The 26,633-nt window shown below is 38.4% G+C and overlaps 3 protein-coding genes across 4 annotated transcripts; 1 reads left to right on the plus strand and 2 right to left on the minus strand.

Annotated features, from left to right (window-relative positions):
- Window positions 1-1,051: 1,051 nt before the first annotated feature.
- LOC124865846 (transmembrane protein 100-like) lies at window positions 1,052-4,458 on the minus strand. Its single transcript, XM_047361324.1, has 2 exons — window positions 4,302-4,458; window positions 1,052-3,463 (listed from the first exon to the last, which is right to left on the minus strand). The coding sequence occupies exon 2, from the start codon at window positions 3,393-3,395 to the stop codon at window positions 2,961-2,963; it is 435 nt and encodes a 144-aa protein (XP_047217280.1). The 5' UTR covers window positions 3,396-3,463; window positions 4,302-4,458; the 3' UTR covers window positions 1,052-2,960.
- Window positions 4,459-9,654: 5,196 nt separating this feature from the next.
- Window positions 9,655-14,035, plus strand: rcvrn2 (recoverin 2). The gene is made up of 4 exons (XM_047362126.1): window positions 9,655-9,812; window positions 9,931-10,462; window positions 12,253-12,364; window positions 13,447-14,035. Exons 2-4 carry the CDS (start codon window positions 10,082-10,084, stop codon window positions 13,533-13,535), a joined length of 582 nt encoding a protein of 193 aa, XP_047218082.1. The 5' UTR covers window positions 9,655-9,812; window positions 9,931-10,081; the 3' UTR covers window positions 13,536-14,035.
- A 146-nt stretch (window positions 14,036-14,181) lies between these two features.
- On the minus strand, window positions 14,182-25,276 carry si:ch211-149k23.9 (germ cell-specific gene 1-like protein). 2 transcript variants are annotated; one of them, XM_047362123.1, is made up of 7 exons: window positions 24,988-25,276; window positions 22,220-22,438; window positions 17,864-18,046; window positions 17,705-17,752; window positions 17,459-17,611; window positions 15,643-15,754; window positions 14,182-15,551 (listed from the first exon to the last, which is right to left on the minus strand). In XM_047362123.1, exons 1-7 carry the CDS (start codon window positions 25,151-25,153, stop codon window positions 15,185-15,187), a joined length of 1,248 nt encoding a protein of 415 aa, XP_047218079.1. In that variant the 5' UTR covers window positions 25,154-25,276; the 3' UTR covers window positions 14,182-15,184. The 2 variants fall into 2 exon arrangements, with proteins under 2 accessions (XP_047218079.1, XP_047218080.1); XM_047362124.1 differs by having other exon boundaries at window positions 22,220-23,255; window positions 24,988-25,123.
- Window positions 25,277-26,633: the final 1,357 nt, after the last annotated feature.

The following is a 26,633-nucleotide window of genomic DNA, read 5'->3' on the forward strand; positions in this document are numbered from 1 at the left end:
ACAGTGCTGATCAAATTATTCAAGTGTGAAGATACATCACAGCAATTTTATAGGAGTGTCTCACTATGGTGCTCTGTAGCGCCATTTGTGCAAAAACTTCATTAGTACAATACGCTTTAAGTCTCTATAAAACAATTCAGCTAAAATGTGTTACTCTGGAACACGGCGAAGAAACACTGCAAATTAGGACAGGGAATGTCACAGGGTGAAGTTTGTTGTCTCTCCAGCAGGTGGCGATACCAAAACATTTGTTATCTGATATTCTCCTTCGTGTTTCTTGAGCTTTCTGTTCCAGTAAGCTCTGACTTCTGCTTTTTCAGGCATTTCACAAGAGGCTGTTAATGAATTGAATATTAGCTTTAAATTACCATGTGAGCAAAATGTTTCTAATATCTAGAAAGAGAATGTCTAATAGAGTTTGAGTGTTTTATAAGTAAAGTCATGAACTAGAAAATGCTTTAGCACAGATTATTTTACAGTTACTCTGTGTTTAGTTGTATTTCTTTCCTGGATGAAGTCACTGGTGGACCTTTTGCTGCCAGTGGCTTTGTTCACTTTGTTTTCTTTCTCATAGAAAATACTCCTTGCCTAATGATTCCTTGTTTTTTCTGTCTCCACTCAATTGATCAAGGCAAGAGCCTCTCAAAGTGAGTCAACTTGGGCTGGAGGTTTTTTTCTGTTAAATGGGGGTCGTTCCTCTCAACTGTCTCTAAAAGCTTTTTTTTGGGATGGCTGGCTGCAAAGTAAACAGCCGCCTTGATATCACTTTTTACCAACTGGCATGAAGCGATCAACTGAATTTGGTTTTCCTATTTGGACTGAATTTGATTCTATATTGCTGCATGGTGGTGCGATTTTTAGCACTGTTGCCTTGCAGCAGGAAGGTTCTGGGTTTGAATCCCAGTCAAGGCGTTTTTGTGCAGCGTTTCCTCAGTCATTAGTCCAACAACATGCATGTTAGATTTATTGCTCTCTCTGATTTCCCCTTAGATGTGACTGTGTGTGATCATAATTTTTGTCTATATTCTGCCAGTGATTGAACAGTACACTGTGAGAGTGAAAATGCTCAAACTTCTTTATTTCCTTATTTATTTTACATTCTTTTTTTATTAATAACATCTACACAGTTGCATACAAAGGTTAAAAAACAATAACTGAAAATATACAATAATCAAAACAATAAAAAGCGGAGAAATGGTGGTTAGTCTCAGTGCCCAAAATTATGATCCTTATTAATTTATTAATAAGGTACAAACAATTTATATTAATATGACAGAGGCAACAATTTAACATTTTTTCACAATTTTATAGTTATTGTTTGTTTTTGCTTAGGGTTTTTAAAATCTGCAAACTTATTGGCACAGACATTTTTGACTTTCACAGTTAGCTATGATCGTTAATCCTGACACTTCATTGTATTACATCATTTGTTTATTTGTTAAACAACTTACTTTCATTTATACACATTTGCTATATTTTTTTAATTATTGTTTCTTTGTTACTACACTGATGCATAACCAACCTTTTGCATTGTATCACAACCTTCTGACTAAAACTGTACTACTTTTGTAAATTTTGTTTAATTGTTGACTTTTCTTTTCACAGTTACCTGGGCAAACATTATGGTACTTGTCATTTTTTGGTTAAAAATATGCACCTCAGAAACAACATTCCTTAACTGTTCATAAAACTAATGACAGATAGGTAGTGTAAAAAAAAAATTTAAACAGACTGAACAATCTTAAAGCAAATGTAAAAACAAACTTACATTTCAGACAGTTAGTTTTTTGCACACTCCATGTTTGACATGATCTGTCAGCAAAACATTTTATCCTGTCCAATACCTTGTTGAACTGTTTTATCCTTATAGTGGAGTAGAAGCACATTTAAGCTTACAGCACGGTGTGCTTAAAGCATTACACAGCAGCGTGAGAGTGTTGCATCCTGGATTAAGATGCAATTTCATTGTTAAACTGGACAAGGCTCAAATTGTAACTGCTTTATTAAATGCACCCCTTTATGCAATATGAAGAGTTAAGCGTTTCTGTTTAAATTCATGATAAAGTAAATGAACGTAAACTGGAGTAAAATAAATGTATATTTTATATGTTTATTGTAAGGAAGCAGATTTAAAAAAATAATTATGCTTGGAAAAAAAGGACTAGCAATATTAATAATTGTATAAAGGAGAACATGCATTTCTTTAAAATATTAGGGGGCTACGTTCAGTGGGGTTTTTGATCTAGGCAATATGACTCACCGCCCAGGGTGCAGTTATATTGGGGCGGCACAAGCAGTTGGACAAAATAAGTTATTTGTGAGTCGCAGCCTGAACAACTTTTGTATTGCTCATCTGCATGTTAATTCAATGGGAATTGGGCACCATTATGTGTTGTGCACAGTGTAAGCAAATATGGCTTTACATATGGCTTTACGGTTGGCTGTTGACACTAAAGAGGCCTTATTCACAGCCTCGAGTTTGGTGCCAAACTAAATTGTTGTTTTACACTTTTTTGAAGGAATCTGAACTGCATTTTTTCTTCTCTTATACTGTAAAATACTGTAACTGGTCAGATCTGAACTTAATTAACCTGCACAAAGCAGAGATTCTTTGAAACACAGCATAAGACTTGTGAAACCTACATCAAGTTTGTGAAAATATAACAAAACAGTTTCTTTTCTTATTTATTTTGGCATTCAGACCACTCACTAACGAGAAGGGAAGAAGCTGGGGGGTTGAAGGCAGAGCTCGCCCAGGGTGCCACTGGCTGTGTTATGAAATAGTTTAATTTGAATTTAAAGGAAGAAACAGGAGGTCTGGAGTGCTCCTGATGTGGGGTAAAAATGTTTAAAACAGCCTTGAGTTACAGAATGAGATGCCCTGTTGGCACATTTCTTATACTGAATAATGTATAAAGAACCTTGATAACTTCAACTTAATTTCTACCATTGATGCTCTTTTATACGGTGACCTTTTTAATCACTTCGCCTCCCTCTACTAGAACTTGTTTTCCTTCCCTTCTCTCCTCTTGTCTGATTCCTCTCTTCTTCCTCGTCAGGAGGTGAAACACCAGCACGCTGCCCACCACCAAAAAGCTGAGAACAAGTACCACCAGTGCAAGTCCTAGCAAGGTAGAGGTCCCTTCTTTAGAATGAGCCAGCTGGTCCCAAAGCCCCACAGCCAAGCAGCTGAATCCGATGAGAGTTCCCCAAAAACCAAAAGCCAGGATACAGGATCTACAAGAGAGTTCAACGCCCCCAGTCACCACCGTGATACCCGCCACTGAGACGACTCCGCTCGAGAAGGTAACAGTTTCAGACTGACATTGGTAGGAGACGGTTGGGGTAACATCTGGTAAAGCTGAAGGGTCAAGGGTCTCCATCTTGGCTGCCATGGCTGATTTGTATCACTCACAAGACAGATGAGAAGGATCTCACTGAAACCTCTCCCTCGTTCCTGCACCTAAAACACAAACCAGAGCCCTGTTGCTTTGCACCACTTTTTCTTTTCAATTTCTGCATACATTTATCCAACGTGTCCTCTACATCACGTGTAGAAAACTGCAAATGGGAGCACTTATGATTTTCTTTAACAATGGATTTCTTTCAATCTTCTATATAGGCTGGATTTGTGAAATGTTCCACTAATAGTTGTCCTGTCAGCAGATTCTGCTACCTAAGCTGTGGACCTCTGCAGCTCCTCCAGAGTTACCATGGTCCTTGTGGCTGCTTCTCTATTTAATGCTCTTATGCTAGTATGTAGTTTTTATTTAACCTTTATTGTACCAGAAAGTCCCTTGAGATAAAAACTCTCATCTATTTTGAGGGAGACTTGGGACAAAATGTTCACTGGTATACAGTATACAAAACCAAATAAATAAAATAGCTCGATCCAGTTGTTTTTTCCTTTTTGCCTCTTTTGTAAAATTTCCTGAAATAGTTAGTCTTACATATTTGGCATTCCCTAGAGATTTAGGATCTCAGCTAAAATTTACATTTTGTTACATATAAAGAAGTGCCAGAATAAGCAGAAAAAACACAGATCCCATTCTATTCCAGTAACATAAATGCAAATAACTAAATGTGCCAATCCTTAATTCCGACATTACATTATCTGGATGTACAAGTTTTAGCTGCATCTCTTTACATCTGAATTAAATAACCAGTACTGTGAGATACTTAATTTGGAAATTCATATATTTGTTAGTTTATTATTCCAAAATCCAGACACCCTATTAAAATGTTTTATCTTAGATAAACAGTTAAGTTGTGTTGTGCATGAAAAGCATATCACTACTTACCTCAAGTGTTGACCTAGGAGTGCAGAAGTCAGTGAAAGCTATAGAAATAAATTTAACACCATCTAATATTTTGAATGTATAGTCTGGTAATAAATGAAAGCCTGCTGCTGATGTTCCCTCAACAAAGAGATGTAGAAATGGGAACAGATGCCCAAGTCCTGGCAAATATTGCCTGCTTGGGGTCTTGGACAAAACTGTGGACAAAGTAATCAAGATTGTGGCCATAGTTTGTTTGTTCCTCTCCTTTTTTGTTTTGCTAGGAAGCTCTCGTCTGTCATTACCCGTCATTACGTCCCATTAACAGATATTTATCTAGAAACAACTCCCTTCCTCTTTTTCTTTTTCTTTCAGCTTAAGATCTGACTTTTGGCCAACCAAGGCATTGTATTGGTTAAGAAAAAAGTTTTCTTTTCCCAAAGCATTGTCCAGCTCAACATTCACCCTCTGCTTCTTGTGATGTGGAGAATATTCCAACTGTGTTTTTACAATACATCTAAAACTCCTCTGAAGTGTTAAAGGAGAAAGGCGGTCCCGGATAACATTTTCTTTCAAACATTCCATTTGCTACCATAAGTAGTTTAGGTCAAATCTAAACAAACTTAGGTAGGGAGAAACTGGAATGTTTTTAGACATTTAATACCATGTCCAACTACAGGGTAATAAGGATAATTGTTCCTTATCATCAATGCTGGGTTTGGCAGATATAGAACTGGGCTTTTAAATTAAGTCTGGATTTTTTGTAAATTTTCTCTAATCCAGACAATTAGACACACAACCTCAAATATGTGCATTCAACCCCACTAATATTTGGATAAATGGTATTTAGCAAGATGTACCTCAGCCATATGTTTTTTGTTCTAGCTATCTACACGCTGAATATCCAAGACCCAGTTTGATGTCTTTTTGAGATGATCATCATCTTGTTGAGAAAACATATCCTCCTTAAGTCTCAACCATCCAGCTGCTGATTTGAGGTTAAGTTAAAGAATTGGGGGCTAGTACCAGTATACACTCACCGGCCACTTTATTAGGTACACCTGTCCAACTGCTCGTAAATGCAAATTTCAAATCCGCCAATCACATGGCAGCAACTCAGTGCATTTAGGCATGTAGACATGGTCAAGACGATCTGCCGCAGTTCAAACTGAGCATCAGAATGGGGAAGAAAGGTGAATTAAGTGACTTTGAACGTGGCATGGTTGTTGGTGCCAGACGGGCTGGTCTGAGTGTTTCAGAAACTGCTGATCTACTGGGATTTTCACGCACTGCCATCTTTAGGGTTTACAGAGAATGGTTAAAAAAAGAGAAAATATCCAGTGAGCGGCAGTTCTGTGAGCGCAAATACCTTGTTGATAGAGGAGAATGGCCAGACTGGTTCAAGCTGATAGAAAGGCAACAATAACTCAAATAACCACTCGTTACAACCAAGGCATGCAGAAGAGCATCTAAACGCGCAACACAGTGAACCTTTAAGCGGATGAGCTACAGCAGCAGAAGACCACACCGGGTGCCACTCCTGTCAGCTAAGAACAGGAAACTGAGGCTACAATGTGCACAGGCTCACCAAAATTGGACAATAGAAGATTGGAAAAATGTTTCCTGGTCCGATTTCTACCTACCTGAGTATTGTTGCTGACCATGTCCATCCCTTTATGACCACAGTGTACTCATCTTCTGATGATTACTTCCATCAGGATAACGCGGCATGTCATAAAGCACGAATCATCCCAGACTGGTTTCTTGAATATGACAATGAGTTCACTGGACTCAAATGGCCTCCAAAGTCACCAGATCTCAATCCAATAGAGCACCTTTGGGAGATTCACATCATGGATGGGCAGCCGACAAATCTGCAGCATCTGTGTGATGCTATCATGTCAATATGGACCAAACTCTTTGAGGAATGTTTCCAGTACCTTGTTGAATCTATGCCATGAAGGATTAAGGCAGTTCTGAAGGCAAAAGGGGGTCAAACCCGACACTAGCAAGGCGTACCTAATAAAGTAGCCGGTGAGTGTATATAGCTGTGAAATTATGTGGCCCGCAAGCCTTAAGCTTGATATATGTCTTAGTTGATCGGGATGGAAGAAAAGACTTTACAAGTGACAGAGACTGATGTTCCAGCAGTTTTCAGCTTATGGCAAGGTTGAGACATAGTAGTTCCTGGGTGGTTACTGAAAATCCGAACCAATTTTCTTTCATCAAGCAGTGACAGTCTTCTTTCAAGTTCTTGGCAAAGTAGTTGCAGATCCAAATAACTTGTTCTTCTGTACAATCGTTTTAGCTGATGATCTTGGAATCTGCAGTTGTTTTGAGATATCTCCAAGACACTTTCCTAACTTCTCTAAACTTACAACTCTATGCTGGTGACCTTATTGAACTTTCTTATTGTTCGGAATAATAATCAGTCCAACGAGTGTTGTCAGACAAATCCTTTTTAAGCTGACGAAGAGGAACCACCAGCTGCAGGTAATCATGATCACTATTGAGAAGTTAATATTCTTTGACCTTGTCAGCAAAAAAATACATTATAGAACCTTCAGCCCTGCTTAATGAAAGATATAGGTGTGGATTAGAGGAAGTACATTCAAACTTGTTCGCCCAATTCTTGTGTTAAAAATTAATTGAAGTTATGTGTTTTATGCTTATCAACCCTTGGAAAAGAACCATTCAAATATGTCATTAAAAGCTCCAAATTAACATGCAGTTTTTAAGAAACTTCTGATCAAAATGGAATAATACAACTTACAGGCTGACAATTCACCATTGATACTGTAGCACAAGTAAAGCTCAACACAGTCCATTAATAGGGTATAATCCTACCCAGCCAATAAGGTTGTTGCCATGAGCCAAATAGATCTTCTTAGGTGTTCTCAGATTGACGTCCACTTCTTAAAAACTCTAACATGCACAATTTATGCACACACATACACACCTTGCTAAATAAGCACATATTAATTTTAATAATGAAAACCCGGGATTTGAATGACAATTGGACTACCTTGCATACTGATTCGGAGTCACTTCTCTATCTGCTTAGATGCAAGCTATATCTCAAATGTTGCATGCATCATCACAGGTGGAAAAACATTTTAAAAGTAGCCACAAATCTTTGCTCGTTTTAGCACTGGCAATTAGTCCATGCTAGGGATTGTTTTGTGTAAGAGGAGGGGGGTAATTATTTTGGACGTAGCACTTACAGGATGATGGTAATTGGCTAAGAGTAGAGGGCAGAGCAGGAGTAATCCAATAGATGGTCTCAGTGAGCATATTCTTGGAGAAAAACACATCCTTCAAGACCAAAACCATTGTTTTCAGGGTAGCTACAGATTAATCTTAAATCAATAATTAGGATTGTCTTTTACCTGTAGTTGACACAAACTGATGTAGCAAATTTGTCAAAGACGGCAATCCCCCTCATTTTCGTCAAGACCTCCGATGTAAGTGTGTTGCATGCAGAATTTGGTTGAAAATACAAGCCGAAAAAAAATGCATGTGCACTCAGTTATAAGGTTGTAAAAAGGTTTTTACCAGTAAATGTCATGTGATTTGCCATGCAGCCACTGCAAATGTAATTTTCAACTGTAAGAAAATCAGGGATCACATTCACATCCAGCTCACTGAAGTAAATCAGGGAGGCAGACAGCTCAGTCTAAAGAAGGTGCCATAGTTTCTCATTGTGGACAGGAAGGACGTCACACGCACTGACGGTAATTTGAGGGGTCTAGGTGGCACTGGAGTTAGAGGTGAGCCAGAGGGTCAGTCTTATTGGACAAATGATTGTCTGTAATTAGATGGCAGTGCTAGCTGAAATGGTATCCAGGATGCTGAGGAACTTAGAGCTAGCTTTGAAATGTTGCCTGAGGGTGATTCACAGTGCATCCAAATACATATCGGCTTGTAGCTTATGAAGAAGCTCGTTTAACTTAGATACATGGTGCCACTGTGTAGGCATTTATTTTTTTTAAAAGTCAACGCAAGGATTTGCACATATTTTAAACCCTATTTATTTGAAAATTAGCAGGAAGAGAACATAAATGTTTAAACATAGGAAATGTATTTTTTTATTATTTATTTTTAAATGTAATTTAGCATCTTTAAAATTAGTTAATTATATAAATTGATAAATAATGCATTCATTTTAATATCCTTTTTCTGGTTGAGTTCTAAAGCATTTTAGGTGCTGTTTGGGTCTCTTTTGTCATATATTTCTTGTACTGAAAAAAGAAAATCATTTTACCTGACTGCAACGTCAATCTTCAATGCATGTTATTGATATTTTATGTGATTTCTCTGTGCCTTCTGAGTCAATGCATCCCCACGGCATAATGCTGCCACCACCATGTTTCTCGGTAAATCTGCTTTAAACATCTCTGCAACTTTATCCCTGACCTGTCTGCTGTGTTCCACAGGCTGCCCAGATGTTTTCTCTGCACCTTGTTTCAGAAGAATCATGATTTCTAAAGAACACACATGAGTTCAAATGTTGGCTTAAGCCTTTCTGTGTGGAACTTTTTGTTTGAGTGAGTGTTTATGCAATGGGATTGAATGTACGCCACCTTTCTGTCGAAGGCAGTCAAGATAGGCTCCAGCATCCCGCTACCCTGAACGCAACAAAGCGTATTTTGGAAATTGGATAGATGGATTATTTGATAGGCCTCAGGTCACTTAACCTCGGCCCATTTAGAGGGCAGCTGCATTTTAACATCTTGTTTATATTGTAAATATTTTTCCAATTACAATGCACAATTGTAACTTTGTAAATATTTTGATGCAGCAAAGCTCCGTTCAACAACAGTAATGATCAGCAGCATTCCTGAGCTCATGCAGTCAGTAAAAAAATCAAGTCAGTAAACCAGAAAAAAAAGTTACAATGTCCAAGATGTGACAGTTGATGTGAGCCTTGAGTCAGGGTGAGGAGCCCAAGTATACACCCATTTACTAGTGTTGCCAAAACAAATTCCTTGTATGTCCAAAAACGTACTTGGCAATAAAGCTTTTCTGATTCTTATTCTGATTCTGATTGTTATACACAGCACTAGTAAATGGCACCAAACAAGATAAAAGCCCAAGTCCTGCTGTAACGTCCAGAGATCAACAACCATTTTGCATTAGTTTTACGCCTTGTCCCCTGTGTCATTAAGTTCCTTCTGATTCTCTAAATCTGTTAATGATATTATGTACCAGGCATGACAAAACCTCCAACTTCTTTGCAACTTTGAGACGATACTATGGGCTGTTAAGTAACTTCTTGGTTGCCGTAACACGTCATCACTATGAACTCCTGTGGATGTTGTAGATCCTTCTAAATTTCCAGATCTAACAGAGATTATTAGGGTAGTGGGTTCATTTTGGTCAAACACTCATCCACTTTAAATCCAGCATTAACAGAATTAACCTAGTCACCTCCTGTAGGGGTGTTTCCCTTTACCGTCCTTATCTCTTACCGTCCGACAGTCAAGACAAACAGTCAGTTGTTCAGCCATTATCTGCTGCTCACACAAGCCTAAGGTAAGATTTCCTGTGCTGCTTTAATCAACACTATAATACTATTTACGTAGTACATAGTGATTGTAAATGACTTATGTGTTTGAAATGTAACATATGGCATATCTACAATGTCTTGCAGGGCTCTGTTTGGCATTTGGCTTCTAGAAAACTCAAACTAGTGAGTAAAATTATATTTTTTGATAGTTTCTTGGGACAGGAAAGAAAAAGCCTCTGGATTGAAGTGGTTAGCACAAAACTGACAGGTTACCAAGAGTCTAAGAGCAACTGCCATGGGAAATGCAACCAGCAGCGCCATATCAAAGGAGATCCTGGAGGACCTGAAGCTCAGCACCAAATTCACTGAGATAGAAATCTGCCAGTGGTATGAGAACTTTCAGAAGCAGTGTCCCACGGGACGCATCTCGCCACAGGAGTTCGAGGAGATCTACACCAGGTTCTTTCCCGAAGCCGACGCCAAGAGCTACGCACGACATGTGTTCCGCTCCTTTGATACCAATGACGACGGCACATTGGACTTCAAGGAGTATATCATTGCCCTGCACATGACATCCAGCGGGAAGACCACCAGGAAATTGGAGTGGGCCTTCTCTTTGTTTGACGTGGACAAGAACGGCTACATCAACAAGTCAGAGGTGAAGGAAATCTGCCAGGTGAGGTCATCTTATTTGGGGGCTTTGGAAAACAGCAGCAACAAATGTGAAAGGATTGAAGTTGTAATAAGACTGGATTCACCTGGAGATGACCACTGTTTATGCCATGACAGAACATGTTTGCCTTTTTACTGTTCTCTCAAATTGGTCGTCAAATAAGTCTGAACCAGTAGTAATTGAGACAGAATTTATTGTTTTCAACAAAACGACTGCATATAGACAGATCCCACCAGATTATTGCCTGTTTAATGTCAAGTCATGACTTTTATAAAGATTAACTGGCATGATGTAATCCAACGCAACAGTCTAACATTTGCCTTGTGATTATAAGGCTTATGGGATTAACATTTTTGCATTATGAGATTGTTAAATCTCAACTTTGAGTGTTATTACCTCATCATATAGTTTAGATTTTCACATTTCTTCTGTTTGGTTGCTATCTATAAATGGAAATTTTCAACCCCTTGTCATTGTATGTAGGTCTCAGTCCTGATTGTCATTCCAATTAGCCTGTCATTTTGACCTCCTGATAATCTATCTGATTATTGGTTTAGCTGTCAGACAGTAGCAAGGGGGGATGCTTTTGAGCTCTACCTCAAAGGAGACTATCAATCATCTTTGGCCTAATCTTTTACTTGAAAGGTGTTGGACTCTACCGTACAAAGTTAAATACCACGAATTGTTTTCATAGAATCAGTCTTATGAAGGCTGCATATTCTGCTTTAAGACAAATGATAAAGATTTGTAAGAGGTTTAGGAAGATCAGCCGAGAATCCAGCTTGAATTGTAATGGGATTTATGTCCTGGCCAACTGGCCTTAGTCCAAGAAAAGGGTTATGTTTATAGTCACTATGTGAAATAGGTGTATTCTGAAGCATTTGCAAGACTCAAGGAGCCTTAAAGAAACCATTAACAAAAAGTAGCCTTGGACAATAGATTATTTACGAGTCTCTCTTGAATAAACAAAACAGGTCTAGGAACAGAAACTATCCTTTGTTTTATACATTAAATCTGGATTTGATTTAGATACAAAATTAAAGATGAAACTTAGGCCTTAGCTGGGCAGAATAATTGACATATACAGCAGGCTTTATTTGATCTTGATAAGCAGCTTTGGCACTGCTTCGTTCTATGTTTATAAATGACTGCATCCTCACAACCTTGTTATCTAGACGGAGATAACGAGATTATGAATAGATAGCCATGTCTAACTACAACATTTGCACTGTACAGACTGCAAGATCAGTGGAGTGCAACTGATGTAAAGTGCAAAAAGAGAAAGAGTTGACATCATGGTCTTTTGGCAGGCAGCTTGAGTCTTGGCATTAATCCATGTTAATCTAGGTGTCTTAAATGTTGGAGATGAGTGTATCCTCTTTAAGTGGGACACACGCTTAAAGGCCTGAATCTGAGGTATACAGTTTTAGTCATTTTCAGACCCCTTAATTCTAAGTGGCTCTTCAGCTTGACTAGCTTACACTGTTGAGTTTGGGACAGAATCATTTGTTTGACATAAGCTGCAAATTTTACCTAAAATGTTCCAGAATATCTGCTGTACCTCGTCTTGGGGTAGTCTTAGAGAGATTTTGGACTTAAAGCCAGACAAGAGTCAAATTCAAAGCACACACAAACTAGTTTGATCAGAACAATCTTTCTAAATTGTTCACTAGTTGACATGCCCTGTGTTTTGTTCATTTATGTGCTTTGTGCATATCCAGTACAGCTGAGAAGGAATGTCGCTGTCTTTTCATCCTGATTTTATTTTCTCTCCACCCAACCCCCTCTCTCAGGCCATTTTTAAGCTGATCCCCGAGGAGGAGCAGAAGATGCTACCAGGGGATGAGAACACACCCGAGAAGAGAGCCAACAAGCTGTGGGCTTACTTCGACAAGAAAGACAATGGTGAGAGGCATCCGATGCACTCTACTCTCTACCTCTGCAGTGCACAGCAAGGACACGCTACGTGTCTATATGTTTTTTGTACATTTGTACTTTTATATACAATATTTACTGTGGAAATTTAAAAAAAAAACTGTCCATCTAAAATAGTTTAATTTGCTGTTTAAATCACCTTCAATCTTTGATGAAATATAGCAGTTGGAGTTTAGAAACCAAGAAAATCTTATTTTGATCATCATTTATTTTCTAAAAAAAAATAGATGTCCAGGTTGGACTTTGAAAAACTACATTTGATTAATTCCCTTGAAGTAAATGAAAACAAAATTTGCAAAATATCTGTTTGTGAGGATTGTTTTTTTTGGAGAAATATAATTTAGCACTATAAAACTCCTAGTTTCATTAACTGTCACACGACTGTTTTTGTTATGTAATCATTATTTCAAAACATTACATTGAGACATTGTATACATTTGAAAATAAAAACAAAAAACAAACAATGAATAAACAAGCATCACAAAAAGTGTAAGAATAAGAATAGATTTATTCTTGGAAATTTCCTGTGAAATGTGAATGAAAATGAAATGAGTATGTAAAATTTCAAAATTGAAATCTAGTATTTAAATGTTTATTCTTTTTTTACCGTAAGTGAATTTTCAAGAGGGGCGAACATGAATTTATTTTAACACTTTTTGTTTTATATTTGGAAGAGACCTTACATTATGTTCAGCCTTCTGGAAGATTTATTCTACATACAAAAAACCCCAAAAATATTCTATAACTAAAAAGATAGACATTTTCAGGATTATGTTCTTGCTGAAATAAAAAATGCAGAAAACCAGAGAAAATTTCAATTTATTATTAAAAAAAGATCTGATGTAGATCCACTTGAAGAAGATCCACACTTTAACTATAAAATCTTAATTTTATGTGTAAAAAGCCTTCACCATGCGAAACCTTAAGTGACGCTATCATTGCATGCAACCGTCTCAGTCATGAATACAAGAGTCCTTATTCTACCTTGTCTTTACTTCTCTTTCATTCTGTGCCTCATTCACTGGTTTCTGCCTTGTTTCTTTCCCTCCCAGAACGGTTGGCTGAAGGAGAGTTCATCAAGGGGGTGACTGAAAACGAGAATGCAATGCGTCTCATTCAGTATGAACCCCTTAAACAATGAAGTCCTTCCAACTAGTCCTTCTCTCTCTTTCTTTCCTGAAGCTCCTCTATGCCTCCTACTTTCTCCTCCTCACATCAGACACTCTGTTGTTCACTTCCCTTGTCTGTGTAAATACTCATTTCTGCTCTGTCTCCATTGTCATGTTAAGAAAAGTTTTTCATTCTTTTTTGTTTAACTGTTTGTGAAAAAAAATTATTATAATTTAATACAGTTGAGGCAAACTATGAAATAGTGCTTACAGCCCAAACAAATATCAAAACTACATATAAATTAATGCAATTAAAATAGCAGAATGCATCAGTTATATTGTACTATTGGTAAATTTGTTTTAAAAGTGTTTTTAAAAAATTGGGTCTGCAGAAAAAGATATTAGGAATACTAAACCTAATCATTAGGGTGTTACAGCTTTTTTTACAGACTTGAAATATCTTGATTGAGGTTTTAGGTGTTAAGTGTTGTACTTTATTCACTGAACATTAAATTAAAGGTTTTCTCATACATCTGTTGTTTGGAAGTAATTTTTTTCTGTCCCATTAATCTCTTTTTTGACCCAGAAACTTAGTTTATATTATTATTCCTTCGGTTGACAAAAATGGCACTTTAGTTTTTTTTCTTCTTGGTTTTCAATTGTATAATCCCTGACAGTAAATCCTGGATTATCTCAAAAGTGTAACCTACAGATACTGAAGGTATATTTAGGCCATTTTATCTAGCGTTGTGAATTAATGCCTATATAATATTTTGTTAAACTCAGTAAGTATTAAAAATACATCCATAAACCTGTAATAATGGTATGGTGAAGCTGAGGCTAAGGTGCATGCAGTCAGTCTCTGTTTGAAGAATATGCCAGAATTTCGTTCCAACTTTCATTCTGACCCCCGACAACTCACTCTTCTCTGTCCCTTCAGCATGTCTCCTCTGCTCCTCCTCCACTCTGTCCAACTCAGGATTAATGGTTTACACATAATCTTCTGTTCAACATGAGAGCAGACTTTTCCAAAATCTCTGTAATCTTTTTATCTCTGTGGGTCTGTCTGCTCGTCTTCACACATACACTGTATTTTAAAGGTTCATCGTTTAGCATAGGTTTGTCATTTGACAAATCAGATGTTGGAAAAAAAAAGAAACACCTTTAATGTCCAATTCTGATTAGTTATTAGATATTCTATATTAGACTGACAAATATGTGACATAAATTGATGCCTTGAAGGTATAAACAAAAAAATAAGGTAAGCATTTTTATATTTACATGTAGAAACATACATTTGCTTTGCTATCATTAGGCACAGAAGCGTAAAACATGCAGCTTTGCATGCAAGTCTGACCTATGCATGCATCAGTCTTCACATTTTGATACGTTTTAACAGAGCGGCGCTCATCACCTTTTACAGTTCTTGCCTCTATAGCAGCACAGCTTAGCTTTGTTTATTAACCATCTTATTGAGCATCTCTTGGAGGCATGTCTTCTCTGTTTTAAATCTGTCACTGGCTTGATTTAACAACCGCCGTCCACTTGTGTTTAGCAATTTGATCAACCTTTGACTCAGATAAGTGTGTTCCAAGGAAAAAAAAATCAAAACAAACAAGCACTCTTATCAATGATGCTGTGTTAATTTAGCCCTTTTAGTTTATGTGCATAACTGGTTCTCCTAACAAGGTGAATCAATTCGATCCATGGCCACCTCCATCTCGTCCCTCTCTCGCTCACAGTCCTCACACCCCTCTGGGCCACAGCCTCCCACTAAAACCAGCGTCGGTACGTCTCCATTTCCCACCATCCTGCCATTTGGGGCCCACGCCACGTCAATCATCCCGTCCTGACAGTGCAGCAGGCCACTGACGGAGTACAGCCCTGCTCCTCGAACCACCTCATCGTAGGATGGAGCCTGAGCTGCAGCTCTCGCTTCATCCAAGCGGAGTCTCTGCCTGCGACGGATCTCAATGATGGTCTTCGTGTATGAGTTGAGGGTGACAACAGCAGCCCCCATGCAGCAACTAAAGGATACCCAGGCAAGGCTGAAAAATAAACAGTAAGGGGACAAGAAAAACTTTAGAGTATGTAGACATCGTTGAGTTTGAATTCCATCTTTGATTAGCAGCAACATACGCAAATGACCAGCCGTAGTCCCAGGACTGAGGCCTCCAGTCTTTAGGGCCCACAATGACTGTCATCTGAAATACTGTGGTGAACATCATATGTGCTACCATCCCAAGAAGACCTGCGCAGGAAGTGAAAACTTAGACTACCAGTCAAACACAGGAGTACCCTTAAAAAAGATGTGCAAAAAGGCTCCACATAAATTAATCTTTTGTTGCAGTAACACAGCCTCTCACTGAAAATTAAAAAAATAATTAGTGAAGGAAGGCTGATTTTGAGTCTGGTCAATCATTTCATCATTAATTTGGCCATATGTTATGGGTCATTATCCTGTCGAAAGATAGAATAAATAAGATGAAATTCATGGAACAAAGTTCCCAGGGATTTTGGTAGAGAAACAGGCCCACAGCATCACAGATCCAGCACCATACTTAGCAGTTGGTTTAAGGTGCGTTTCCACCTTTTCGTCCTTTCACACCACTCCCACTTTGTTGCAGAAAACCTCCATTACACAATGTTGTGTATCTGCCTTAAATTTTTAAAGAGCAAGAAAACATGAGACCATTGGATAATGATCTGGCATTGTGCTACTGTACAATTAACAGTGTAGCCTACACAATTTGATCACCAGAAAAGCCAAGGACTCAGGGATTTTTTAGACATGTTAAAAAATTCCTCTGCATGAGAGTCACAATCTCTCACACACCATATGTATCACACATGTATGCCACTGCTACAGAATCAACACAATTGCAACTGAAATATCGCAGCAATGACTCAATAATAACTTTACTTAATTTTACACTATGCTATGCTGTCTGCACTGATGCTGTCTCCTTGGCATGCCAGATGCATAAAACTGAAAGCAAAACTAAGGGCTTGACTTACTTTGCAATTAATTTAGCAAATAATTATCTGACCACATGGGGGCACTCATATAGCATTGAAATTTCATCCCCAAAGGGTCAGGTGATCCTTAAATATAAAAGAAAATTTAAATGAAAACATAACATTGCGGCAAAAGTATGGTACCCCCTCCAGATGCAGCAGAACACTGTGAATTCCACACTCTTGATCCCAATAGACACACACTAATCAAACAAAAGTGACAAACCCACTTCAAAAAGGTGACAAAAACTTGATGTTGCAAAAAAAATTCTTTAATTTCCTCACGTTTAGATCCACATAGCACTCACAATTCAGCATACCATAGATAGAAAACACTGTGACACCAGTTTTATACCTCCCTCACCATCCTCCTCAATGTCCTTTGTGGCGAGATGAACTCGCTATCCAGGGTTGTTTGTCACCTTTCCTGTTGTTTCCGACTTTGAAATTATTGCTCTGGCTAGAGATATGAGCAAATATGGGTAAATAGCTATTTTCTTGAAGACTTTTCATGCTTTATGAATATCAGCAAACATCCTTACTTGAATGGCCTGTTCTTGTGTCTAGCCCATCTCAAAGAGTCTCTGAGAGAAATGTCACCATGTAGCATAACAGTTATACATAAAGTTGTGGGTTAATAATTTAAAGTTCTTAGACTCTCTGATCAATTAGTATAGTATAAATAAATGTTTCAGTTACATGTATTTTGTATAGAATAGTGTGGGTACCAATAATTGTAATGCTTTCTTTTGATTACTTTTTTTGATTTGATTTTTTCACACTGAATAAAAGTGAGAAATTAAAAGCATTTTTCTGAAATTTTCAGTGTGAGATTGTCTTACTGCGATATAGATGAATTTACTTTAAGACTATTTACACATCTTTACCAGGGGACAACATTTAAAGGTTGGAGCTGTACACTAAGCCATACCCTCACCTGATAGCACAGTACAAATAGCTGCGAAGGCATTGATTTTTAGTGCGTGCATCTCTTTATGGGAGCACATGACTTCCAGGCACATCAGTAAGAAGCCCATCCCCAGCAGGCCAATATATGTAAACTCAGAAATAACCGACAGCCAAAGCACACCTGCAACATGTGGGGACATATGCCATCATTGTAAAGGAGCATTAAATAAAACAGTGGATATTACATGAAATAAATTTCTATAACACAGCTCACCTTGTGTTTCCCCTGGAGTTAAGTCGATGAAGCTGCGACATACCTCCCCTGCCAACAACACATACAGATTTAGATGTAAGACATAAAGATCTTTAACAGCTAACATACCCACTTAGCTATACAGGAAGACCTAATATGACTGGGTCAAAGTGGTCTCACCATCATTCTGCTTCTCACAGCTTTCCCAGAAGCCGGTATGGAAGTATCTGAAGGCAAACTTGTCCTCCCCTGTCTCCCAGATGTAGTGTACAGCATTAGCCAGCTGCCTTTGTCTGATCTTGTCCAGCTCTTCTCTTCTGGCTGGAGACAGTGTGTGGTTGAAAGGGTTTTGTGTGGGGCTCTCTGTGTGACAGGAAACAAGTGAAGCTTTTTAGGCTTATTTTTGCATCTTGTTAGCAGATATAATATTTTTACAGCTCATAGAAGATCGAACTCCAACCCTTTCTAACTTTTTTGATGTGTGTCAGCAAGCAGGTGCACAGTAAAATTAAAGTCATGTTATCTTTACTGTACTTTAAAATTGGACAATTAAAAAGCAAAAATTGGGGAAAGTTTAACTGATGGATACAAATTGACATTGTGCTATAGAAATCAACAGATTCATCCATCTGTCCATCGTCTTCCTTTTGCCCGAAAGGGGAAACCCAGACGCTTCTCTCCTCAGTGACACACTCTCAAGGGAAATCTGGCAAATCAAACCTAATAGGACATTCCCAGAAAACCTCCAGCAGGAGTTCCCTAGGAGGCATCCTGATCATTACAGCAGCTGAGGCCACAGTCCATCCATCCATTTCAAACTCCATCCTATCGTCACTCATGAACAAGACACAAGGATACTTGAACGTCTTTGATTGAGACAGAGACTGACCTCCAATCCAGAGGGAGCAGTTCACATTTTTGTAGTTAAGACCCTTGGCCTCTGACTTAGAGGACTCACTTTTTTGTGGACCACTCCAGTCCCCACTTAAGGCCTGGGCCTGAGGGCGCCAACAGAACCAAATCATCTGCTAAAAGCAAAGGCAAGACCCTGAGGTTTCCATACCAAGCCCTCCTCTCCAGGAAGACCACAAAGTTGATTGGTATAAAGTCCATTTTGACCATAAGAACAAACTCAGCCTTTTGGCGAGGATGGGGGCACAGCTCTTGCTTTTATTTTATGTCCAGGTAGCCCTTAAAAGCATCCCTGGTACCCAAACATACCTCAGCACCCTCAATAAAATACCTCTAGGGACATGGTTGTAAGCCTTCTTAAGATCCACAAAACAACCATAGTTCCACGAAGCCCTCTTAGCAATTCTGACAAGACAACACAGAAACACCTCAAAACATACCAATGGTAACTTATAAAAGCATCACTCTGAATAAAGTCTGGTCAGGGCATTCTTCATCATGCCATGTGCATTTTCTAAAGCAGTTTTCGTAACAGTGTGCGTCAGTAAAAGCAGATCTCTCAATACAAATCAAAAAACTAGTGATCAAAGTAATCTCATTTTGGCTCAAGTTTAATACAAAGATCTGGCAGCAGGCAATATCATCCTGTCCTCAGTGAACAAATAATGGTTTACAAAGCATCATCACACTCCAAAGGTTAATACTAAACCACAATTAACTCCAACCTGGTACTCATCTTCTGAAAAAAGAGATTTCAAACAAGAATAATCACTTTCTACACAGGGTTGATGATCTATCCGGATTATTTCTAGGTACAGCTTGTTACGCAGCGGTGGGTTAAAGATAAAAAAAACTCGTCAAAAACTCATCATCGCTCAATAAGCTGATCTGCAAGTCAAGGTGAGTTTTTGGTCAATTCAGGGTCAGACATTTGTAAAAGATTTTTAGAGGAGCTCATTTACAACAGATAAACAAACGTTAAAGTTTATCATAGTTTTCTGTAGCTTTCAATTGAATTTGAATTATTACTGAAAGAACAATTAGCCAAAGAGATAGGGTCATCTTGGAGTTAACTTGCCCAGGTCCTTTAGCTTGAAGGAAAATTGATGCTCCTTGACAGAAAGAAGTTGGTTGAGGTGGTTCTGATCAGGATCATTCCAGGACACCTCCATTTCTTTTTTTTTTGTCGGCTGCATATGTCTGGGGCAAACTGAGAATCTGCTGCAGAGACTATATTTCCTTGCTAGCCTAGGAATGCCTTGGGATTCCCCAAAACTAGCTGGAGAGTGTGCTGGGAAGAGAGATGTATGGATCTGTTACCCTCTTGACCTGATCATCCATTCATGGATGGATGGACTTGTAATGCTAAGAGTAGTAACCCTGGTCACCCATTCACCACATTAGCCGATCTCTTTTCACTCTGCAACTGAAACACGGTTACGTTAGGTGTGATGTCCCTTTAAGGTTCAGGTTGTGACTTCCAAAAGCAAAAATGGCAAAATCAGGGAACAGATTACACAAGAAAAACTACTGGGTTCATGCTGCTGTGAGAGAAGTTGGGTTCTTGTAACCAAACATTAGGTCAAAAAACTGACCAAGTTTGTTTGGTTAGAGGAGAAATAAGAAGTCCCATCATTCTTTAAAGATCGCTGTTTTTAATTATACAAAGACCTGATCAGACTTGACTGAACCTTTTCCACTGGATAAATTAGGAGATGGCTAGATGGAAAAATTATACTGTATATTATCGTTAATGTCAGTGGGTTGTGTTAATGTCTTTAATTCACACTAGAAAATGAGTATGTTCACTTAAGACATTAGATTTTATCTGCTTTTAGTGAGTGTAAGCTAGCTCCAGCTCTCTTTAACATTCACACTTCAACCAAATAACATAAAGTCATTAATTAGCTCTAGCTTTAGCTTTGAGTTATATGCTGAGTATAAATTTTGTTCAAAATGATTAAAGAGTGTAAAATTTATAGAAAAAAATTCAATTGTCAATAAAAGTCTTATTAGCTGTTTTGAGGTTGTTGGGTTTGTTTTGTATCTGACAATTTTTAAACATACTAATAAGATAAATAATTTTAAACCAAATAATATTCCTTTAGTAATCCTGGGTATGGGTTATTCTTTTTAACCTGAACATGTTAGGTATTAGTCAATTTAACTAATTATTTTGGGTTAAAACCTAAATATGCTCAGTGAAGTCCATAATCCAACCCAGATGTGGTTAATCAACCCATACCTGGACTGGTCTATATTTGAGTGTTCGTTTGGCAAAAAATAAACATATTGCGTTGTTTTAACCCAGCAGTTTTTGGATTTCGCACCGGTCACTGGAATATTTTAGTTTTTAAAAGTGTAAACAGCATTTCAATCTTTCAAATGATTTTAAAGTGCAACAAATGCCCAGTACCTAAAACAGCATCACAACATCTGCTGATCTTCAGTATAAAGAATTCCTTTCTGCTAAAGGCAAAGTGTGACATGTCTGTTAACATGTCTCAACATAATGTGGGATTACTCACCTGGGAAACATTTGCCTCTTTACATAATACAGTTACCTCTCTGTAAGGCTTTATGATTTTTTTCTCTATGCAAACAAGGAGGACTATTTTTAAAGCTTCAAATTACTAGTTGGAAGCATACTTCTCATTATGTACCATGTTAAAACTTGAACATATTTATTTTCAAGGTCCAGCCATATGTTTACATAGATCATCAAGAATGTCATGATATTTTTTTCATTTTATTTCTGCTATTTAATAATTGGGTAAAAAAAGTTAAGATTTATTGTGAAATATCTCTAATGCACACAGGGACCAAATTATACATACGGGCTCAGATATAAAGGCTACACATACCCCCACTAATATTTAGTTAAATGTCCCATAGCAAGTAGCAAGAATTGAGGTTGGGGCTTTGGGAAAGCCAATCAGCAACCTCAGCCATTTCAAAATACTGTTTTGATGCTTGTTTGGGATCATTGTTCCGTTGGATCATCCGATTCTTACTAAGTTTTAACAATCCGACCCAAACTGTGACATTAGGATAAAAGAAAATGGGTTGTAATGTTCAGGATCAACCCAGGAACTAAAAGGACTCCTGCTGATCAAACCCTGGAGGCATATTTTACACAATAAGGAAAGAAGCACTAGTTTAAAAACCAACTCCTTAGCGCTTGATTGAAACTTACCCACAGGAACGACCCAAATGCTTTCTAGATTAAAGCTTCACAGTCAGATGAGATAAAGATTGATGTCTTTGACAAGAAGTAAGTTTGGAGAGATCAAGATGAGGCTTTAAAACCCAAGAACACTGAACAGACTGTCAAGCATGATGGTGGTACTATCATGATGAGGGTCTGTTTAATAGTCAGTGGTCCTGAGGCATTGCAAAAAGTGGGTGGAATAATGAAGATGGAATAGTTTTTACGTCTGTCTTATTGCCTATGTATTTTAATAGGAAAGTATGCAACAGTCACAAAGTTTTTTGTTTAAACCTTTGTTAAAAACTGCTAAAAGAAAACAGATTAGCACATATATCTGTGTCTGGATAAATCATAGCTGCAGAACACATTACATTTAACAACACAATAAAATTAAATGTGAAGCATCTCTGTACCTGTTGTGTAAGGCTCACTGTTGTTCTGACCACAGTTCTTCATTTTGACAGGTGACAGGCAGAGAGGCTTGACCACCTTGTGAGTGCCCTCACACCAGTAGGAGGTGCAGAGAGCCAGGATGGAGAGGGTCAGAGCCAAAGAGGTCAATGTCAGGGAGAGCATGGATCGAGAGCGGCGAGACAGATGCTCGAGCATGGCCACGAAACGGAGGAGGAAGGCTGGGGTGGTGGGACAATGGAAAGTGGACACACACAGGGATTTAAGGTAAGCAGGAGAGAAGAAATAACCGGAGCAACAAATCGTTTGGACAAGTTGGTCAGATGCTTTGGTATGGATTTTAAGGCTTTATGTGCTAGTTTTACACGGGAAGCAATGATAAATCTGATGTAATAGGTGAATAAACACACCCAACAGAGCTAGGTAGTAACATCTACGATTTTAAAACAGAAGATGAAGATAAAAACGTAGGTGGCAGCTGGAGAAGATGCTCTGAGGGTGATGCATATGTAAAAGACAGTTTTTTTTTGGGGGGGGGGACTGATATGTCCAAAAATCCCCTGACCTTAAAATCTGTCTGTGCTGGTATTAAATCAGTGACTGGGCAGCATCAGAAAGGCAAAGGGGTATTTAATATTATGCAATACATTCTGCTAACTAAGTAGGCTGCTTTATCGGTCAAGAAACCTAAACACCATATGGCAACATCTATCCTTGATGAATGCTCTTTCAGGCACTATCTCAGCTCAAATCTCCTTTACTGGTTTAAAGGAAGGTTTTACAAAGTCACTTGACCCTCACTAATGTCATTATGCCTCCTGAGGTGGCTCCAGCTGGACTTTTTGGACCAGACACCAGGGACACATAATAAAATATATTTTTTATGTGACTATGTACAAGCCACAGATTTAAATGCCTTTTTCCCCTGATAATCCCTGAAAATCTGCTTTAATCTCTCTGTGTTAGTTGTATTTTAGTGTGAGGTACAGTTTGACCACGTTGTCTTTCAAGCAGGGCCTCCCTGTCAACCCACAGCCCCTGAAAGGGAAGAAAATAGTAAAAAAGGGTTTAATTTAGCAGCATTAATTGACCCAAATCTCATTATGCTGTCTGAAAATACAGTCCAGGATGTGTAGTGAGACACTTAGCAACTATTAATGCAATATTTACAGTACCTTGCTAAATATTCATATTCTTTGAGCATTTCCCCTTTTTGTCACATAACATCGGTTTAATAGATTTTACTGGGATTTTATGTGATATAATAACACAACATAGTTGTAAATTGTAATTGTAAAAGGAAAACAATGACATTCAAATATAATTGGTAAATAAAAATCTGAAATCTGTGCATATTTAGCCCCCCTAACTCTGACAACCAGAACTCTGGAGGAGCAGCAGAGATCACCAGCCCAGGTGGAAGAATTTGCTGACAGGTGAACTATAAGTCATGCACTTCACAAATCTGGCATCTATGGAAGCGTGGCAATATTGTTGAAAGCTCTGACAATTCGCCACTGCGGTTTACCACAAGCCATGCAAGCGGCACAGGAAACATGGAAGTAGGTGCTCTGGTCAGATGAGACATGCAAAACACTACAAGTGGAGGTAAGCTAACACCCTGAAAACACCATCTGTACTATAAAACATGTCAGTGGCAGCATCATGCTGTGGGGATGCTGTTCGTCAGGACGGTCAGTGAAGCTGGTCAGAGTTGATGAGAAAAAGCGAAATACGGGGCAGTTCTGGAAGACCTATCAATGACCGCAAAAGACTTAAGACTGGGGCAGAGGTTAATCTACCAGCCGGACAACTCTGAACAAACAGTCCAACCAGAGCTGGAATGGAATGGTTTAGATCACAGCATTTTGGCTCAGGCAACAGTCAGACCTAAATCCAGCTGAGAATCTGGGACAAGGCTTGAAAACTGCTGTTCACATCCAATCTAGCTTGATGTATTTTACAAAGAGTAGAAGGCAAAAGAACTGTCTCTAGCTGTGCAAAGCTAGTAGAGATACACCACTAAGGACTTGATGCTGTGTTGTACATTTTCCTTCCACTTCACAGTTATGCACTACTTTGTGTTTGTCACAATGAAATCTGCAGAGGTTTGTGGCTGTTACATGACAAAAGGTGAGAACGTTCTATTGGTATTAGGATGAAGGAGTCTGATACCAGACATTTTAAAAAGGGAATATCATCATACTGAGACAACTGAAAAACTATGTGCAAGTGGAGAAGTGATGCTTTTATAGAGGCTAACTTTAACAATAAGATTTGAGTTGGTGATTAACTTTATAAATCACAACTTAAATCATAAAAAAAATGATCTTTACTTCCATTATTTTAAATTCTTGCAAATTGGTGAGCTTTTTCGGTCTCCAAAAAATAATTTGCTTTTGTTTCTAAAAAATTAAGCATTCAGTTTATACACAGTTTTATTGCCACTGTTTCCCATCATTAAAATAATCCTTTTTAGGCAAGATTTGTGAGAAACATCAGCAGAGATGATTGATTATCTTGTTAAAATATCATCAAATGTCTGCCAAATTGCATGCAGTTTGTCAGTGAAGCAATGCTGTGAATTTTTGAGAAATCTCCTTCCAATAAGTGTAACCAATGTCTAGTTTTACGATTGTATGCATCTGTTTCACCAGTCTTATAGTTTGCATGCAATATTCAGACCCCCCCCCCCCCCCCCCCCAAAAAAAAAAGACGCAGCCTATTTCATACTCTATGTATTTTTGAAAGATGTGTTAATTGTACCTACCCAAATTCTTTTTGACTACTTGATGCAAAAATCTCGGCTTAAAAAAGAAAAATCTTAATCCGTCACTTCTTGGAGTCTTCTCGTTAAAGAGTTTTTGATCAAAAAAGCTCCTTAGGAATTTCAACTTAAATCCTCCATCGTGAACAGCCTCTGTAACACTCTTCATTCATCGCCTCAGTTATTTTCCCTTTTGGACGACCATCAGTGGTCCCTACATCCCCAGCTTCCCTCTCCTCCCCTTTTAAGCCTCCTGTCAAAGGGGATAGACAGAGATGCAAACTGGTGGAGAGACAGAGCATCTGCCTCCAAGCCAATCTACTCTCTTTCTCATCTTTCTTGGGAATTTGTCACATACGCATCCTGACTCATATAATCCCTCCACGTCCATCTGTTGCTGTGGTGCCCCCTCTCTTCATGTCGGTCCAATTTCAGAGGTGCTTCCATTTGAACATGAAACACAGAATGCAGTTTGCAAATGACTTCATTTAATGGGGAAAAAAAGCTATCAAGAGCCATCACGCCCTATGGGAAAATGTAATTGCCTCCTAAATCCAACAACTGGTTATACTATCTAGTGCTTGCAGTAAATGGTATTGGGTCTTTTACATCATCATTTTGGCCCACACTTCTCTGTGTCAGAATGGTTCTCACTTAGCCACAGTGGAGTTGTTTTCAAGCATGTTCTCTGTCAGTCTACCTCAGGGTAGCTGTGGCTACAATGTAGCCTACCACTGTCAGTGTGTGTTAAAGGGTATAAGTCCAGACGTTTACTAGGCCCCTCTAAAACCCTTTTTCCTGTTTGAGCATTTCAAAAGTGGACTTGCTGGTGGCTTTCAGGATATTACCCTGCTGCATCACCCAAGTGGACTTCAGCTTAAGGTCACAAACCTCTTCAGGATTTTCTGCTAGAGACCAGAAGTCATGGTTTCATCAATTATGGCTGGCCATCCAGGTTCTAAAGTAGCAAAGCAAATACAGACCATCACTCTACCAAAACTATGTTTGACTGTTATTCTTTTTCTGAAATGCTGATTTAGTTTCACGGGATAATCACCCTCCAAATGGTTCAACCTTTGTCTTGTCAGTCCACACAGTATTTTCTCAAAAGCTGTGGGGTTCATCAAATGCTTTTTTGCAAATGTAAGACAGGCCTTTATCCTCTCTTTGTCAGAGATTTTGGCCCTGGACCTCTCCTATGGATGGCATATTTGCCCAAGCTCTTTTTCATTAAATCATAAACTTTGACCTTAACTAAGACAAGTGGACCCTGCAGTGCTTCAGATGTTGCTCTGGGTTCTCTGCTGGTATAATGGCTCTCTCTGTGGTTCACTTTAGTCCCAAAACCTTAGAAATGGCTATATAACAATTTCCTGACTGATAGATGGAAATTACTAATATGGGTTGCAAGGAATTTCTTTAGATTAGGGCATGATCTGTTGCTTCTGATAATATTTAGTCTACTTCAAGTTGTCAAACAGGTTCTATTTGAGTGATCACCTCATTCTTTAGGTCTGGCAGTAACCAGATCTGGGAAACTGAACCCAGTTTTCAAAAATAAAAAATGTGGTCAATCACAGTTGATTCATGACTTATCTCAGGAGGTAATTATATTGTTTTCCATTTTGGTTTGGATAGTTTCCATTGTT

The sequence above is a fragment of the Girardinichthys multiradiatus genome, chromosome 3 (genome assembly GCF_021462225.1).
Source record: "Girardinichthys multiradiatus isolate DD_20200921_A chromosome 3, DD_fGirMul_XY1, whole genome shotgun sequence".
In the NCBI taxonomy this organism is placed as follows: Eukaryota; Metazoa; Chordata; class Actinopteri; order Cyprinodontiformes; family Goodeidae; genus Girardinichthys; species Girardinichthys multiradiatus.

Excerpts from the sequence above, each read along its gene's own strand:
- LOC124865846 (XM_047361324.1), bottom strand. The coding sequence starts at position 3,395 with ATGGCAGCCAAGATGGAGACCCTTGACCCTTCAGCTTTACCAGATGTT.
- rcvrn2 (XM_047362126.1), top strand. The coding sequence starts at position 10,082 with ATGGGAAATGCAACCAGCAGCGCCATATCAAAGGAGATCCTGGAGGAC. Across the intron at positions 10,463-12,252 it reads AGGTGAAGGAAATCTGCCAG|GCCATTTTTAAGCTGATCCC; the intron begins GTGAGGTCATCT and ends CCCCTCTCTCAG. Across the intron at positions 12,365-13,446 it reads CTTCGACAAGAAAGACAATG|AACGGTTGGCTGAAGGAGAG; the intron begins GTGAGAGGCATC and ends TTTCCCTCCCAG.
- si:ch211-149k23.9 (XM_047362123.1), bottom strand. The coding sequence starts at position 25,153 with ATGAAGAGTGTTACAGAGGCTGTTCACGATGGAGGATTTAAGTTGAAA. Across the intron at positions 17,753-17,863 it reads CTGTGAGAAGCAGAATGATG|GGGAGGTATGTCGCAGCTTC; the intron begins GTGAGACCACTT and ends TGTTGTTGGCAG. Across the intron at positions 15,755-17,458 it reads TATTTGTACTGTGCTATCAG|GTCTTCTTGGGATGGTAGCA; the intron begins GTGAGGGTATGG and ends CTTCCTGCGCAG.